The following is a 19261-nucleotide window of genomic DNA, read 5'->3' on the forward strand; positions in this document are numbered from 1 at the left end:
CTCTAAACTTTGCTCCTTGAAAAGGCATTTTACTACTATATACCAGTTTTATTATTTCTCAAATGCAACTATAATCATTAAGCTCTAAAGATGGTCTGCTCATTAAACATTTGCATTTTAAAATACTCTGGATGAGACAATGATGGTCTATTTTGCAATAGCTTCACAAAAACAGCTGACCCTGAACAACAAGGGTCAGATCCACTTATACATAGATTTTTTTTCTAATAAGTACTATATATTATTTTTTTCTTATGATTTCCCTAATAACATTTTCTTTACTTACTTTAAGAATACAGTGTAGCCCTAGGAGGTTTGCTCACTGGTTAGAGTGTTGGCCCATGAACTGAAGGGTCATGGGTTCAATTCCTAGTCAAGGGCATGTACCTCGGTTGCAGGCTTAATCCCTGGTCCTGGTCAAGGCATGTGTGAGAGGCAACCAATTAATGGGTCTCTCTCACATCAATCTTTCTCTCTGTGTGTCTCTCCCCCTCCCTTCCACTCTCTCTAAAAATCAAAGAAAAAAATATCCTTGGGTGAGATTAACAACAAAAATAGAATTGGAGAACTAGACTGGCACAAGATATGCTTCCCAACGTCCCTTGCCCTCTGATTACTGACAACAGCTCTCAGTTCAGCCTCATAGTTATTATTCTAATAGCGCGTCCAAAGGGTTGGTTTGTTTTGTCTTGCAGTATGTAGTACAGAGCAGACTTGAAAATATCTTTAACAGGACCTGGAGAGTGGATAAGAAGAAAGGAAGGAGGAAAAAAACCAGTGTTCTACAGACTCAGCACAAGGGCCAGCACAAAATAAGCATGCAATAAATGCATGTTAAATATGGAATTTGCTCAAAACAGCTATATTTATCTAGGACTTTAAAAGAATGAGATGAAATGTTTCCCAATTCCAAAATTAGGTAACACACTCATCCTTAGAAAACAGTTTTGTCTGGCTTTACAGGTCTTGACTGCCCAAATTAACAATAAACTAAAATCCAAAAAATCCCAAACTACCATTTCTGCTATCCATTTCAACATAACTCTTTTCACCAAAACTGATACACAGAAGATAAACACTTCTGAGTTTTTCCATGTTGTCTGTCCCTGTTTTCAATCTCTTTGCAAAGCTAATAAAAAATTAAAACATGCCAAAACTGATTTGGCTCAGTGGATAGAGCGTCGGTCTGCAGACTGGAGGGTCCCAGGTTCAACTCTGGTCAAGGGCATGTACATTGGTTGCGGGCACATCCCTGGTGTGGGGTGTGCAAGAGGCAGCTGGTCGATGTCTCTCTTTCATCGATGTTTCTAGCTCTCTCTCTCTCTCCTCCCTTCCTCTCTGTAAAAAATCAATAAAATATATATTTTTTAAATTAAAATATGAAAGTAATAGCATAGGAGTATTTTTATACATTTTACATGCTTCCACTCAGTTATATTTATCTTTTAATGACAAATATACAATTTTTAAATCTATTTTTCTACAATATTACTTTCTGATCACATCATATTAAATATTACATAATATGTTCTTAATTTAGCAACTAAATTTGGCAGTTGAAGATCATTTGTAGGTCATACTAATTTTAATGTTAGTATTAACATACACTGCTAGACACAAAGGAGAAAAATGTGTGATACTAAATTTCCAAATTTAAATATAAGAATTAATCTTCAACAGGTAGCTTTCAGAGACAGTCAAAGCAGAATTCCAAACCAATTTTGCCCAGCAAAAGTTTTCCATCAACTCAAAATTGTCGAAGGCATAAATGCAGTTTTCTAAGAAAGGGGAAAACTCACTAACTTCCTTCTTTTGTAGATGTTTTATACCACACATTTTTGAGAGGCACATCTTTAATCCAAAAAAAATTATTTGAGAAGATACTGTATTTTTTTCTGAACCCGAATTGTATCAACAAGGGGAAACACTGAAAAAAATAAAGTTAAAGTTATTCATATTTCCCACTTTATAGAATTACCAAAAGACTAGAGGGGGTAAATTCATTCTGACCTGCAAACAAAAAAGGTTTGGATGCTTGGTGTAAAAGACAAATAAAAAAAACTGTGGAGTATTTTCCCAGTTCAAATTATAATCACCTAAAGCAAGGAGACTTTTTTAGCTCAATAATGAGCAATAAATTAGAAATGTCTGCTGTGTGACTAGCATGGCTCAGTGGTTGAGAGTTGACCTATGAACCAGGAAGTCACAGTTGGATTTCCTGTCAGGGCACATACCCAGACTGTGGGCTCAATCCCTGGTGTGGGGGGTGTAGGAGCCAGCCAACCAATAATTCTCTCTCATCATTGATGTTTCTATCTCTCTCTCCCTCTCCCTTCCTCCTGAAATCAATAAAAATGTATTTAAAAAAAGAAATGTCTGCTATGTAACTTAATTTTAAGTTTCAAGGAGTAATAAATGAATATAACTAAGTTCCATGGTCAAATCAGTTTGACAGACTCTGAGCCCTTAATTACTGAAGAGCACTGTGAATTTCTAAGAGGAAAATAAAGCATGCACCATTTCCAAATGTATTTGGACATTAAACTCTATTTATTATTAATGTGTATACCCCTATTAATTTCTGTGGAACACAGTTTTGGAAACATCAAGCTAATAAATAAATGACCTACCAAGGCCCAAATTTATAACTTTATAAAAGAGAAATATACATTCCCAGCATTAATTTAAGGACAAAAGCTTAAACAATGAATAGCCAATCAAGTGGAAGAAGTGATAGAAATATTTCCTATTCACACCAAATTCTTGTTTCACACCATCACTGCATTTCTGTGTGCGTAAAACCAAATTATATTGTGATATAATTTATAATGTTATCAAAATGGCATAAAAACATGATAAAGCTCAGACATAATTCAATTCTCCAATGCACAACTGCCTTTTGGCCAGTTTGTACATAGAATAACACTTTTCTCGGAATTCTAGGCCAAGGAAAATCAAATAATGAACTGGTTGAGGCTAGAGGTGAAATCAGCCAGACTGTCAGTTACACTGTCACCAATTTAACAAAGAAGTTCTTTGCTCTCAATGCCTCTGAATGTTATCCACACAAAAAAATTGCAGGAAAAGATAAAAATGAAAGACTCCCACTTTACATTTTAACTATTTCAGAATGTTTTATAAAATTGTGATTTCACATAAATAAAACATTTGCCCTCAATTATTTTTTTGCTGACAAGCATTCTGCTATACTAATCAAAAAACACTAACTAGTACTAAGATAGGTGCAGGAAACAAATATTGTTGTTTATGTCCTACTTTCATTTCTCAAAAATTCTGTTGGGACTCTGTACACAGTCACACTGAAACAAATATAGTCACACAATGAAAAATTTAAGAATTTAACAAAAAACATCAAGATATTCAATGACATCAATTTTAACAGCATAAAAGTGAGTGGGGGAAAGGTGGCATATGTAATAGGTTCAACAATGAAGATTTTTTTAAAAAAGAATTTAAAAGATACCTGACAAAGAACATTAGTACAACCGGGTCAGCTAATTTAAGCAATGACAAAATAATCAACCTAACGTCACCCAGCTTGTCTAAAACTAGATTTAAGTTTTCCTTTTTATAATATTAAAATCTCATATCATCTTATAAAATAAAGGGCTAATATGCGAATTAGACCAAACAGCAGACTGACAGTCCAGAAGACATTCCAGATGAAGCCGGGGCTGCGAGGGGCCGAGGCAACCAGAGCTACGGGGCAGAGCCCCTTGTACAAACGCTATGCATCAGGCCTCCAGTGAAATATAGTTTGCACATTTTGCACTGTTCTCCTGTAAATTTGCTTTTCCTGTCCTTGAAAAACAAATTTCATTACGTGAAACTGTTTCAATATACCCAAATTAGTTCAATAAAATATTTAACTTTTCTCAATTATTTTCCTTAACTAGATAGAAGTAAAACCTTGTTTAAAATGACATAGGCGGCCTGGCTGGTGGGGCTCAGTGACTCTGTCTACCCATGAACCAGGAGGTCACAGGTCAATGCCCAGATTGTGGGCTCAATCCCCAGCAGGGGAAGTGCTGGAAACAGCTGATCAATGATGCTTATCAATGATGTTTCTATTCCTCCTACATCTCCCTTCCTCTCTCTGAAATCAATAAAAACATATTTTATTAAGTACTCATTTTAAAAAAATAGGCAAAGATATCAAACTGCAAAGAGATCACTTAATAGTATTATTTTTTAAAAGGGGGCTATAGTATTGTTAAGTACTCTGTCCAGGGTCACACAGGTAACAAGTAGAAAATCAGGATTCAAATCCAGTTTTATTTGACTCTGAAGTCTGTCCACTGCTCTTTTTCTCCAACTAGAAAAGTAGAACATATCTCAGGAAAAGTAGCCAAAGTAACCTCAATCTCTCAAGTCCATGAGGGTGCTGAAATCCTCTTCAGACATTTAACGCTTTATATCATTAAACAAGCTTTTTTTTAGCTAGTACAGATTCTTGACAACACAAACTATTTCTATGAGAAATGAGTCATGAATTACAATCCACCAATCTAAAAGCAAACTTTTAAAATACAAACCACATGTAAGCCAAGACATCTTTTCAGAGTTCTATTTGAGGAAGGGATACATGTTGCTCTCTCTTGATTTAAATCTCCTTATGATTGAAAAAGGATGCTCCCTAGTTATCTCAAGTTCTAGTTTCTAAAAGCAACTTACTAGTACAGAAATAGGCAAACCACAGATTGCAAGACAAATCCAGCCTGCTGTGTTATTGAATAGTATTATTGTAATACAGTCATGCCCATTCATCTACATATTGTCTATCTGGCCCTTGACAGAGAAAGAATTTATATTAGTAAATAAAAACCAAATATTTTCATTTTGTCAATGATCATAGCTATTTGGCTACGGAAAATAACATTTTGATTTCAAAGATTACTAAGATGACAAAAACAAAATACAGCAGAATAAAAACAAGTAAAAGAAATCAAAGTAAGTGGGAAATCAATGTGGAATGAGTCTGGGGAATAATTAGCATATATACAAGAGAGTAATGCCTAACTGTTCAATTTGGACACAAATGTTGCTTTAACCTTACCAGCAGCTAAAGTAAAGGAGACAGAACCAATTCCACCTGTTCACTATGTCCAAAAAGTTAAATCCTAGCATTTGCTCATGAAAAAAACAAGTTTTAGTTCTTATAAAAGGGACAGGGGTACAAAGGAAAAAACATCCTCCCCAATATGGTGAGTTACAGTCAATACCAAAGCAAGTTTCATACAGCTCTGCTACATGAGTGCTTGTTAAATACTTAGTGTTAGGTAAATAAAATAAAGCGCCAAAGAAATGTAGGATAATGTGACCTTTACTTGTGGATTTTGGCATAATATTTAGGTATATGCAGCAATGTGGTTATGTACAAGGAGATTCATCGTCTTCTACAAGTGCTTACATGTTGAACCCAGGGATGTCTTCCCAAGGGTGCAAAGACAATTGGGTTTCCTTTACACTAGTGAATGTACAACATCAATTTATGAAAGCTTATATTTAGGACTTTTCATTCAGAGATAATACACTAACATCATCAAAGTTAATTGGACAGTCAGTAAAACATGGAAATAGACACTGTAAGTGTACTCACGATTACCATTAAAATTATACTACTCTACCCAAAGCAATATTAAAAGTTTTTATTGTGCTAAAATCATCCTATCGATACTTTAAAAATTAAGTTGGGAGACCAAGACAGACCTGATATAAGCTTTGCCTGATGACTAGATAAAGAGAAAGGGCATAAAGTGAACCATTCTAATCCTATTACATAGTTAATGAGTCCATTCTTTAGAGATTTTTTTTTTCCTAATTATTCCCTCCCTATCCATCAAACATAGAGGGGCCAATACATATATTTCAATGTAGTTATGAGTCTCGTTTAATACATCATATCAGAGGAAAAAAGTCTAAATATTACCTTCTGTAGAAGCTGCATCAATCATTACTCTTTGCATGAGTACTGGTTCCAATCCAAAGTCGAAAACTATGGTTTGGCGAAAAGTTCCAAATATTTCTGTGTTAAATGCTATCCCAACTTTATACACGTAATGATCTAATCCATTTTGGGCCATGTTTCCTCCTATCCATTCTTGACAGTTTTCTGGGACTTCTTGTGATACCTGGGTAGTACTATCTCCGGCAGATATTGCAATGATACTAAAATGAGGACGATGAGCATCATAAAGCAATGCTACACGATACAGCATTCTTGCAGGCTACAAGGAAGTTAAAATAATTCATTGAGTACAAGGGGGTGAAAAATCCAATTGTAATTGGGCTCTTCAACAAAAATATTTCCATAAGGGAATTTTACTTTCCCATACTTCTAAGATATTATGTTAAAAATACAAATTGTGCTCATAAGCCATTTTAAGAAAAAAAAAATCAGAATTTTTAAAAATGTTAAAAAAATAATATATTTATGATGTCAATTATACTTCAGTAAAGCTGTAATTTTTTAAATGATATATTTATGCTACATCACAAGCTCCCCTTCTCTTTTCTGTGTATATTCACCTTTCACTGTGGCAAAGGCTATCACTGTGTCTGACCATCAACCTCCAACTTTCCATGCCCTCACCCTAAACCAGTGTTACCTATCCTCAAGAAGGAAGTCTTCACAGGCGGGCAGTTAACCCTGAAAGTACTGGATTGGGTTCAAGGCTAAAGCTAAATGCTCCCGGATTTTTCACCCCAAGTTGCAGCTGGTACTGTGGAAGAAATGCCACCAAAAAGTATACAAACTTTTCCACTGCATATATTTGCAGAAATGTTTATTTTTATTCATTCTTAAAGTTTGAATATTTTACTTCAAGATGGAATGTACTGTGAAATCTCTCATTTTAAAACCCCGTTATAGAATTTGTGATTTCAACAAATCAAATGTAAAATTAAGTTGCCATTATTTTAAGATCTTAGAGCTGCCAGATTAAACAATTTGATTTTTAAATAGTGAATTATAAGCCATGAACCCCATCCCATGTTCGAAAGACAACAAATCGAAGTTTGAAAGACAACAAATCGAAGACCTCTTTACCAAATCAATAAATAAATGAGCAAGCATCAAAATATCTAGAAGGATTTTTACCTCAAAAGCTAAAACAAAAACTGTATCTTTAATAATCAAAATACAGAAATACACGTTAGACGAACATAGAACCTATGTTAAAATGTACTTAGATTAAAACATTTTCAACGTTCTTTTAACACAGAGATTTAAAGGTCAAAAAAGTTTTGAGAAAAATGGAAAAAAGTTACATTATTGGAGTAGCACAAAATTCATACCTTACAGGTGAGAGCGAAAGTCCATGTCTGGTGAGACTTTTTGGTGTTGACGGTAACCGTCAGGTCAGGGTTATGCTCCACCTTTACTCCTTCTACACATTCACTAAGCTGAAAACAGAGAGCAGATAACGTTAACATTTCCATTCCTAAAAGCTCACACAAAACTTCTGGCATACTCAATACCTTAAATGTCAATAGTAAGATGTGATGGAACTGTTTACAAAGCAAAGTGTCTTATACATTAATTTTCAGGTTTTTTTGTTCTTACAAAATACAATAAAGCAAAAATAAAAGACGTAGAAAACAAACAAACAGAATGCAGTAAAAACTCACTGAAAATAAATTAATTTAATACCTGCAAATCTCCAAACGGCTTAGTTTTACTCTTTATTTTTTAGCAAATAGCTCTACTTTTGCTACTAAAAACACTTTTTTAAGAATCAAGTTCTTCATATAGAGGATAACGAAATAAACCAAAATATAGCACAAAATAAAGTCCAAGACTCAAACAAAATCATTATTTAAAACAAACAAACAAACAAATGCAGTTTATTTTCCTCACCACTTTCTCAGGAGATAATGAATTCATCCACTTTTCTATCAAGGTTTCCATGTAACTGCCTGAGAACTGTTTATTCTCATTTTGCTGTTTCAATTTTATCAATCGTGAAGCGTATCTTTTCTGCCATTCTGCTAGTTCTTCCTGGGAATGTGCTGAAGTACACTGGGCACCATACCTACAGATTCCTTGCTCTAAAAATCTAAGTAGAATAGGAAAAACTGTTTTATCATATACTTTGCTGGACCATTTAAAAGATAAATTTTCAGCATTTACCCTCCAACTCCTCAATAACAAAAATAAAACTTAGTCTCTTGAAAGGCCATATTTATCACAGTGTCTTGCACAGAGGAGGAAGGAGAGGTTTAGAGAACATTTACAACAGTTCGTCAAAACAGCAACTCCCCATGTTAACTGACCTTCTCCTTGAGAGTAAGGGGATGCTAAAGCAGAGCATAATCATAACCACCCCACCCACAAAAACCATCGCTGAAAAGGTAGCTTCCTTCATGATGTAACAACTCTATTAGGTTCTCTTAGAGCAGCATTTTTTACAGCAACACTGACATCAAGTGGATTAGTTCGTCAAACACAGGTACGCCCTACTCCCCAAAATGATACAACCTAAAGAAAAGGTTCCACAAAGAATTTCATTCTGAAAAAACTTTACTATATCAGTAAATTAGCCTTTTTAAGGCTTCTACTCTTTACTTTTACTCTTTTCTATATTACTATTACCAATATTTCATTTAAAATATTGGACTATATTAATTTGCTTGAAGTTTTAAAGAATAAAAGTTTTATATTAGAATCTCAATTCAAGAGATTAAATTCTTTAATAGCTAAATTCATAAATGTTCATTTTAAAGGTTACAGAATTAATAGTCTCTCAGTGTTTATAACTCAAAATATTAAACTGACAATTCAGTAAAAAACTGATAAAAATGCAAGATTTTGATCATTTTTTTAAGTTTTAAATACCCTGCAGAATTATGGATCCAGCCAATTTTTAAATGATTGAAGCATAATAAAATAAAGCACCTTATCTATGATTTAAAAATTTAAACTATAACTAGCAAAATGAGGACAAGAGTGAGATTACATCATAGTTTTTCAACTGGTAAAATATGGATAGTAAGAAATACAAAATGAACCACAGCACAATTTAAATTATCAAATGGCTCACCTTATTTGAAAAGATGAGTATATATAAAGCTTTTCTTGATGATACACAAAGCACTTGAACTTAAATTGTACTACTTATTATATGAAGTTCTCTTATGCATCATAAAACATCTTGAAAATCATGCATTTGTTTCTCTTATGTATGTCTTAGTGAGCCAAATATTTCCTTAACTTTCTACTGCTGTGTTTGAAATTATTTCCCTAGAAACTGAAGATTGGATATTCTCATTTGGACTATAAACTTTCTTATACTTCCTTTGATAACGGATTGTGTTCTACCTCTCCTACAACAGGATGCCACCAGGAGTTTCAAAATTCACTACTTAGTTTATTTCTACTATAAAATTAAATCTGATGTCTTAACTATTCAATCATTAACATTACATATCAAATTTTCTTCATTATCAAAAGCAATCTAGAGTAGTGAGATTTTATATCTAAAACCCCACTAGGTACTAGTGCTTATAAAAAAAATCTTTCTAAATGTGACTAATAATTCTTTCCACTCAATACGTAATTATTAAGTTCTGAAAGGTTAGCCCTTCAAATATAAATTACTCAAATTCTTTATAAGGATTACATGAAGATAGTATATTTTTAAAAGGTTATTAAAATAATTTAACAATTCTTCATCTATTTTATCTTCTATTTCAGTTTATATAAAGTAATTTCAATGACCATAACAGATAAATTTCACATAAGCAAGAGATCAACAATTAAATTCAGTCATATCAATCCAACTGGCATTATAAGAGACTTCTAAACAATCTCCATTTATATCATTGTTTTGTAATTAACAAAAGATTCATCAATATGGCTTTGATTTTTATTTTTTTAATAGTAATAATGACTATTATAGCTTGTTTCAAATTGAAAATAAACCATTTTACTCAATCATTATACTTCTTCCTTCACATATTTTCTTTGAAAAAGTGAAGGAAAATTAACTATCCTTTGAATAAAAACATGTCATGGGTTTAAAAAAAAAATTCACGTTACCTTTTACACAAAGTATATTCCTCGCTGCTTGTGATTCCCCTAGGTGGTGGGCGGAAATGCCAACCATTACAAGATCCTAGAGAGTAATCAGGATATAGTCTTATCATTTGAGGCTTGCTAATAATTCTGATATCTTAATGTGTAAAAAATTCTATAAACCCTCCACACACATCATCCCAGATGATGTAAAAAGAACATAATATACTTGCCTCTACCAAAAAAGTAATTGACCAATCAAGTGAGTTAAATCAACCATAAAAAACTTAAAAATCACTGAAAAAGCAATTACCAAGCAGCTAGTAAGTCAAATCTATGACCCTGACTATCCTACCAACTGGTGGGCATATTTCCAGTGCAGTCTCTTTCAAACAACTAACAGGGGGAATGTTGGCATGTTTATCATTTTTCAAGTATGAGATGTGTCTTTATTAGGAATACTTCAGGAATGAGAAAATTATGTATCCTGGGAGGAAATTTTAGAAAACAAATTCCAGTACTGCATTACTGAGTGAGAAGAAGTTTCCCATCACTACCCATGTTCCTCAGGATCTGTCTGACATGTCACTGCATAAAGTAATCCTTTTTCACAACTGAAATAAAGTTCAAAAAGTTGAATTCTAAGGTAGGAGCTTAAAAAGAAAACACGTTTACTTCTGAATACAATGAGCTTGTATTTGTTTAGAGAAAAGACTAGAGTAACAGAGGCTGAGCAGGGCAAGTTTCCAAGGACCTCAGAGCCATTACCTATACCTAACCCTCATGAGTCACTGTGCCTCCCTGCCCCACCAAAAAATATAGATACTCAGCCAGGTTGAATGTAAAGCTAGGTTTCATCCCTTACTAGCTGTGTGACTGAGGAAATTACTGGACCTTAATAAATACCAGTTTCATCCCCTCTCAAAAAGATGGGGAAGGGCTCTAAGAAGTCATTATACGTTTGGCAAAAGCCACTATAGCCATCCACAGTATCCAGCAAGCACTCAGTGAAAGCTGCTCTCTCTTCCCTTTCCTCTGGCAAGAGAAGATTTTACTGGTGGCAGAAACAGCTCTGTTTACAGATTAGAACTTCCAAAAAGTATTAATTGTACTAGCCTGGGAAAGAGAGAGGATGAAAGACCCCCCACCCCCACCCCTAAGGACTGCTAAGAATGAGTTTTAAACTATGTGGAGGCAAGAAAATGAAATAGATAACTTCTAGAGCTACCTTATACCCTCTCTTTACTTCATTATTCTAAGGAAAGGGGCCAATGAAAAGAATTGCTTTCATCCACATTTTTTTAGAATTAAATTTTTTATTTTTATATTCTCTCCTACAACTCCACTTCCATGTACTGTAACTCAGTAAATTTCTTCCCAATAATCAATAAAAAAAAGCAATGTCCAGATCACAGTTACTAGAAGTTACACAGAGTTTGGTACTTACCCTCTTCTAAATCTTCCACGTGATATTCAGAGAGGACGTGACTAGTTGCTGTCTGCAATTTTTGAAATGAAAGGTACTTTTATAATAAGAAATATCCAGTTGATGTCGAATTAAACTTGGACAGTTTCAATATTCTTTAAAGGTTAAGTCTGAACACTCAGAAAAATTTAACATTAACATCTCAGATACGTTTTATGTTAAACTGTATTTAAACACAGAAAACAGTAATTGTGTGGCCCTCATTAAGGAAATTGATAAGATTTCCTACATAAAAATTACCTGGTAGCCAAAGAACAATGGTCTAAGTCCCCCATCTGGAACCCACAGACTAGCGCCTTCCATCCACGTACTCCTTTCGCTCTTCTCTTCCAAACAACCCGAGAATGACCAGCTAGCCTTTTCTCCTGTATCAAGCGGAGCACCGACTGGGGGCCTCGGAGCACGTGCTGCTAAGTCCCCCTCACTGGGGGATGAGCCCTTTTCCACAATGGCGTCCACAGAGGGACCCACTCACTCTGACTTGGTTTTCTTGACGCCCTTGATGCAGATAAATCCTCAATCTGTGTCTTTGGCTCTAAGATTACTTTAAGCTCCACACCCACAATTCCAACTCAGTGCCAGCCATAGCACTTTCCATTAACTCTTCCTCAACATTTTACATGCTGATCACTGCCATCCACGTACAGATCGTTGTCAAAAGCCTGCCCCTTTACGTTCCCGCCCCTCACAGGCAATCTGGCACATACTGGGTACTCAGTAAATGGTGGATGAATGGCTGGATGCACTTCAAACACAATTTGTCCAAAACAAAGTTCATCAACTTTACTGCAAATCTCATCCTCCTTCTCTGCTCCTTACTTCAAGTTCATAGACTCATCTTCCCCAAAGAGGGCAAAACTGAAATTAAGAAAACCATCTTGAACTCTTCCTCCTCTGTCCTGTTCTGAGTATTCTCCGAATCCTGCCCAACCAGGGGTAGAATGTCTCTTATAATCTCTACTCCCACTGCCACGTCCTAGGTAAGGAACTCATTACTACCTGTCTCATCTATCCTTGAACCAAATGACTGCCAACCTTACCCTGCACCAAGTCACCTCTAGGTCTTCACTTAGCTACTTCCGTCCTGTGACCTGGGTTCCCAGATTCCTGCCTCCCTGGTTTCCCCACAGAATGCTCTCCTCTTCGTTCCCGGCCTGTACTTCTGTTACACAGCTCTTACTAACCACAGGCTGCCCTCTGGGCACAGTATCTTGTGCACCTCATACCTGCCCATCGGATTGTTTTTCATTAATATCTCAGCTTTCCAAAACCCACAGAACCTTGAACAGCATAGGTACACAGTAAATGCTGACCTGCATCAGGAGGAGGAAATGATATCCCAAGGTGAAATTTGGAATGTCTTGTACCATAGAAAGAATGTCATAAATGCTAATTGGGTATAACTGAAACAATAATATCACTATAATTCACATGTTGTTAATTAAATTGGACTTTCTAGATTGGGCTGGAACTGAATCACTATAATAACTCTACTGGAAAATGCCTTCTTATTCTCAACACTGCTTACTAATAAGTTTTTAAAGACAACCTTTTTTTTTTTTTTTTTGTAAAATGAGGACTGTATATAAGAATGCATACGCTAACAAATCAGTTGTAACTGCTAACATTATAAGGATTTTATTCTCATAAGATACATTAACAGACCTCTTTAAATTTTATGAGCAAGTTCTAAATGCCATAGTCCCACACCTGGCCTTAAAAAATGATTCCATCTACACAGAATCTATAAGAATAAAAGTATAATATGCTAATCAGACCAGATGTCTTTCTGGACATCCTCCCAGACAACCTTTCAGATGCAGCCGAGGCTATGAGGAAAGCCTGGGTCCTGGGTGCCAGAGAGAAGCCGGTGCCGGCAGCCGGGGAAAGGAAGGCCTACTCTTGTACAAATTTCGTGCACCGGGCCTCTAGTGTATAAATAAAAAACTAAAACTTGACTTCAAGTATGAATTTAAAGGATCCCCTCTAAAATATTTATCAAAATAAATTTATCAAATATACAAAAAAGATGGGCATAAAATGTTTGGTCATAAAAATGAAGGCTAAAACATTTATGATTGTTGTTAGAAGAGAAAAACACACAGTGCATTTCCCGAGTCAGCATCTGCATGAGAAAGGACAGTGGAAGCCTGAGCTGACACTAGAACTTGCAGGCTGGGATGATCTCAAACACACAACCTCAGAGCTGGTGAGACAGAGAGACAGAGACAGAGAGACAGAGAGACAGAGAGACAGAGAGACAGAGAGAGAGAGAGAGGGAGAGAGGGAGAGAGAGAGGGAAACTCGGCTTTGATGAGTATTTGGTCACAATGACTTTTAGGTTCCAATGTATTGTGTTTGGTTGGGGTTTGTTTTTTTGTTTTTTTTTTTAATATATATTTTATTGATTTTTCACAGAGAGGAAGAGAGAGGGATAGAGAGCTAGAAACATCGATGAGAGAGAAACATCAACCAGCTGCCTCTTGCACACCCCCTACCGGGGATGTGCCCGCAACCAATTTACATGCCCTTGACCGGAATCGAACCCAAGACCTTTCAGTCCGCAGACCAACGCTCTACCACTGAGCCAAACCGGCCCCGGCTGGTTGGGTTTTTTTTTATGTGCTCAGGTCCCAAGACAGAAGGGCAAAATGAATTAGCTTATGATCTTTAGTCTTCATTGATACTTTCAGGGAAAGCAACCAAATTTCATATTGCTAGAATTCCGATAAATTCACCATCAAATCTATTGATTTGATATTTTAAATTTTACTAACTAATACGTATTGTTTTTGTTCCCATTAGCAAGCCCTCAATTCCATGTCTTTATCCTCATCTACTCTCATTCACAAGTTAAATACCAGCTCAGCCCAATCTTTAAATAAAAAATGTTGCTTTTTAGATGTCATAATAATAAATAAGGGAAGCATTGTTTGTTAACTTTTTTCTAGATGGATTTTTAAAAATAATTTCAGTTCACTAACCAAAAGAATACTACTTTGGTTACATAGAAAAGAAATTATAAACAAAACTGCGGGTTTGGCTCAGGGGATAGAGTAGGCCTATGGACTAAAGGGTCCCAGTTTCAATTCTGGTCAAGGGCACATGCTTGGATTGTGGGCTCGGTCCCAAGTGAGGGGCATGCAGGAGGCAGCTGATCAATGATTCTCTCTCTTCATTGATGTTTCTATCTCTCTCTCCCTCTCCCTTCTTCTCTGAAATCAATATATTTTTTTAAAAAGAAATTATAAACAAAACTAAATCATTTCCAAAAGTACAGTCACAAAATAAGAGTCAAGTGATATTTGTGACCTTACATGTCTCAGTACTATAAATATTAAAAGTAAAATTTTACATATATCTACATTTGCATATGACTGGCAAGCTGGGTTACAGAGGCTCAGAAAGTTCCACCACCCCACCTTTACAGCCTGCTATCTTAGCCGATGCCCAACGATTTTCAAAATTTAATACAAAACACTGGCCAAACTGAGTGAAACTTTCCAAAGAAATACATCTTACCTCTGTTTCTGTGAGAAGTGTTTTTAGTCTTGTTAAGTCTTTTGTTACCATCCCATTCTGAAAAGGTAAATGAAAAAGGGAAAAACCGATTAGTATATTAGTTCTTGACTATGGGGACTTAATTCCTTAACTATTCCTAAGGTTTATTTGTAAAGAAAACAATGCTACTCCTCACTTACATCCGGTCATTAATCATGATAATCAAGTTAACCATCTATAAGGAAAGTTAAAAGGTTAATTTAACAGAATAAAATATATAGTGTACCCTAAAGCACTGTATTCACCTTAAAGCTTAAAATCAATTCAATAAAATATACACAATGGGTATCACCAAAGAGCAAGATAGGATAAATGAAAAAGAAAAATAAGCCTAAACTTTTAAAAAATATTTTTCCCTAAAATTAATCCTAATACATAAAAACCCTGGGTCTGTCACATCCACGACTGGAGGCTCAACCTAATGGCCAGGCTGCGCGCACAGCAGGCTCTGTGGGCGGGGACTTGTGCCGACAGGGACAGGGGAGGCGGGGCTGGCACGCACTCACTCATAACTGCACACACGCACAGACACACAGTGTCCACCAGCTCACAGCCTTTGCTCCCTTTCTTTCCCTCCCGCCCAGCTCGCTCTCGGAGCCTCTCTCAGAATGCTGAAACAAAACATACTGGGCCTGAAGACACTTAGATGGAAGGTAAGGCAGGCAGAGAGTGGAGTGGCCCCCACTGGCCCACCCCCTCCCAGAGGGGAGTGGGGAGAGGGGCAGAGGAAGAGGGAGGAAGGGAGGCAGGGAGGCCTGGAGGACTGCTGAGAAAAACAAAGAGAGACAGGACTGGGTGAGATCAGGCTGGCAGGGGAGGGCAGTTAGGGACGATCCGGCAGCAGACAGAGGCAGCCAGTGGCGATCAGGCAGGCAGGCAGGCAGGTGACGGTTAGGAGCCAACGGTCTCAGATTGCGAGAGGGATGTCCCCCAAGGGGTCCCTGGTTGGAGAGGGTGCAGGGTGGGCTGAGGGAACCCCTCCCCGTGCACGAATTTCGTACACCAGGTCACTAGTGATCTTATATTTGCAAAACGGTGAATTCAATCAGATTCACATAAAATAATGATAGCACTTTAAAAGTGGCTCATTAACAAACCTGATAAAGGAAAATATGCAAAATATTCTCTCTTCTGAAATTCACATTTCACTTGAGATTTAAAGGCAACTTACTTCTTCCTAGTTTAAAAACCCAATAGGTAAAACTATGCAATATGATAAACTTATATAAAAAAGTCCCTTAAAGATAAAATATTCTTAATAATAGAGGTATATTATCACCTACTTTGAACTACACAGCTATAACATTTTGCTATATTAATACATTTAACCTTTAATGTGAATTTGGTGAAATAAAAAAGCAATGGTAAATCAATTAAACAATACACTACACAATAATTCCTTAGAAATAAACTACTCTCTGAGATGAGTCATTACATTACACTCAGCAGTATACTAAGTACTCTCTTAAATTCTTTTTTGTCACCAAATATATTTATTTCCATTAAAAAAACAACTTTATGCCAGATTTTCATAATTTCTATCAATTCAAAAGAATAAGAGAATAAAATAAAATAGGGAATTCATGCTATATAGCACAGTATACATATACTTCCTTGCTTTCACTGTTTTTCATTATGATTCCTGAAAAATATCAGAGAATTTTATAACAGTAAGCAACTGGTGAGAAAAAGAGTTATACTATCATCCTGTTTTCCAATCTTACAGATTGCCAACTGTGAAGTTCCAAAAAATAGTTTTTAATTAAGTCAACCAAAAACAAACTCTAGAAAATTAAATGCTACATAAAAAAAGTTAATCCCAAAGTCTGAATAGAATTAAATAGCTCCATCAGAGTGGTCATGAATATCAACTTACACCCATATCATCTTCAAAAATAAAAGTAATTATTATATAGTTTAGATAAATGTAAACATTTTATGAAATAAGCGGCCAAATTTAAGGACCCTATAAAATCATATATCCACAGGAGAATTTTAAAACATAACAAAACCAAAATATTTTCAAGTTCTGATTTAGCTAGACTATATTTTCAAAGTTTCAAAAAGCAACTGCAATTCTTTTATATATCACAAACTACAAGAATCCAATGGTTAGACATCAGTTTGTTGAAAAGAAATGAGTATCTCAAGGTACCCATGAACTTCATTTCTGGTAGAAGAAAATGCACACTAACTGTTTTTCCCCACAATATTCCTAAAGAGTCATATATATATAAATCTCTTTTCAGACATTCAAAATTAGAATTCATTATCGTATGATTTCACTCACACGTGGAATATAAAACTGAAAGCAACAAATGAACAAATAGGACAACCAAACAAACAAAAACTCACAGACACAAACAGCATGACGGTTACCAGGGGGAAAGGGCGTGAAGGGGGTAATGCAGTAAAGGGTAAAGGGGGTCAAATACATGGCGACCGAAGGAGATATGACTTTGGGTGGTAAACACACAAGGCAATATATAGATGATAATCACAGAATTATACACTTGAAAACTATATAATTTTGTTAACCAGCCACACCAATAAATTTTTTTTAAAGCACTGGAAAGAAATTAGAGCTCATCACAGTACCAGGGACTCTCCTGTCAGTGACGTGGCAAGAATGTTGGAGACAAGTTGAAGCTTTCCTTTCAGCTGCATGCAGCAGAGCACAGCCTGAAAGGCGCCATCTCCCCTGGCCAGTCCTTCTCCCAGCACTGTCAGAAAAGAACAGCCACTGTTAATCACATGACGCTTAATCCACATTTTTCCTTGATTTCACTACTGGCACACTATCATAGGCATGACTTGTTATACACTAAAAGAAAAACTTTAAGTACTAGAGGAAAGGGTGATGCTTCAGTTCTGTCTAAGACATGCATAAAGACAAGAAAATAAAACTCTGGCCAGTGTGGCTCAGTTGATTGGGCATCATATGGTATACCAAAAAGTTGCTGGTTTGATTCCTGGTCAGGGCACATGCAGGGGTTATGGGTTTGAACCCTAGTAGTAGGTGTACAGGAGGCAGCCAATCTATCAAAGTTGCGCTTTCTCATCAATATGTTTCTCTCTCTCTCTCTCTCTCTCTCTCTCTCTCTCTCTCTCTCTCTCTCTCTTCCCCTTCCTCCCTTGCCCCTTTAGCCCAAAGTATTTTTCCCAAATGTTTCAAAAGGAAAATTTTAATGACAATAAAAACTAAATCTTCAGTCATTAATAAAGTGAAATCATTCACTGCTTGGATATAATTACATTCTCTGAACCAACATTTCAAAAATAAAAACATTATTTTTAAGAGGATATAAATTTATAAATTCCTGTCCTAAATATCAACCATTTAATATTTGGCAATAAATCTCATTTTTTTAAAATATATTTGGGGAGCCGAGGCCGGTTTGGCTCAGTGGATAGAGCTTCGGCCTGCAGACTGAAGGGTCCCGGGTTCGATTCCGATCAAGGGCATGTACCTTGGTTTCCGGCACATCCCTAGTGGGGGTGGTGCAGGAGGCGGCTGATCGATGATTCTCTCTCATTGATGTTTCTAACTCTCTATCCCTCTCTCTTCCTCTCTGTAAAAAATCAATAAAAATACATTTTAAAAATATATATATATATTTGGGGGCGGGAGTAGTATATATAAGCAGATTCCAAACATTGGAAGGCCTACCAGTAAATCTAAGTATTAACTAGAGTAAAATGTTCATTTCTTATAAGTATCAAAAAGTACAACATCACCCAGAGTAAGAACACTGTGGGCAAATCTCTGACCAGTATCCCTTTGGCCATATCTGGGTTTTCCCCCAATATTCTTCTTCTCTGCCTCGACCCTTTTCCCTTGCCCTCACTTTTCTTCCAATTATAATAAATAAACACTTTGGACATGTGGGCTGCAGCTGTTGTGGTATATTGTGTTCTTCCTTCCAAGGACTTTCATAGATAAAATATTTCCTTTATAAAATGCTTTTGGAAAATGAAAAGCCTTAACACTATTCAATGCTATCTATACCTATAACCAGCTGAATATTTCAGCTTTAAATACTGTAATACATTGTTGAGTTTTAATCCCTGCTACCTTGCTCCTTTCAATATTAGGTCCTTAATCCGTCATACAAATCGTTATGATCTTTTTGGGTTTGCAATGAGCATTAAAGTTAAGCTCTTATTGCATACTAGAG

General features: G+C 35.9%; 1 protein-coding gene across 13 annotated transcripts in view; it reads right to left on the reverse strand.

Moving 5' to 3' along the window:
* Positions 1 to 19261, reverse strand: part of HELZ (helicase with zinc finger) — a 108164-nt gene that overhangs the window by 69077 nt on the left and 19826 nt on the right. For all 13 annotated transcript variants that reach the window (XM_036450760.2, XM_036450756.2, XM_045586295.1 and 10 more), the window contains 7 exons: positions 17682 to 17806; positions 15045 to 15101; positions 11484 to 11535; positions 10061 to 10136; positions 7880 to 8078; positions 7318 to 7425; positions 5951 to 6248 (listed from right to left, as the gene is read on the reverse strand). In XM_036450760.2, coding sequence (XP_036306653.1) covers positions 5951 to 6248; positions 7318 to 7425; positions 7880 to 8078; positions 10061 to 10136; positions 11484 to 11535; positions 15045 to 15101; positions 17682 to 17806 — 915 coding nt within the window. The remainder of the gene's footprint in view (positions 1 to 5950; positions 6249 to 7317; positions 7426 to 7879; positions 8079 to 10060; positions 10137 to 11483; positions 11536 to 15044; positions 15102 to 17681; positions 17807 to 19261) is intronic.

Source organism: Pipistrellus kuhlii, unplaced genomic scaffold (genome assembly GCF_014108245.1).
Source record: "Pipistrellus kuhlii isolate mPipKuh1 unplaced genomic scaffold, mPipKuh1.p scaffold_m20_p_22, whole genome shotgun sequence".
In the NCBI taxonomy this organism is placed as follows: domain Eukaryota; kingdom Metazoa; phylum Chordata; class Mammalia; order Chiroptera; family Vespertilionidae; genus Pipistrellus; species Pipistrellus kuhlii.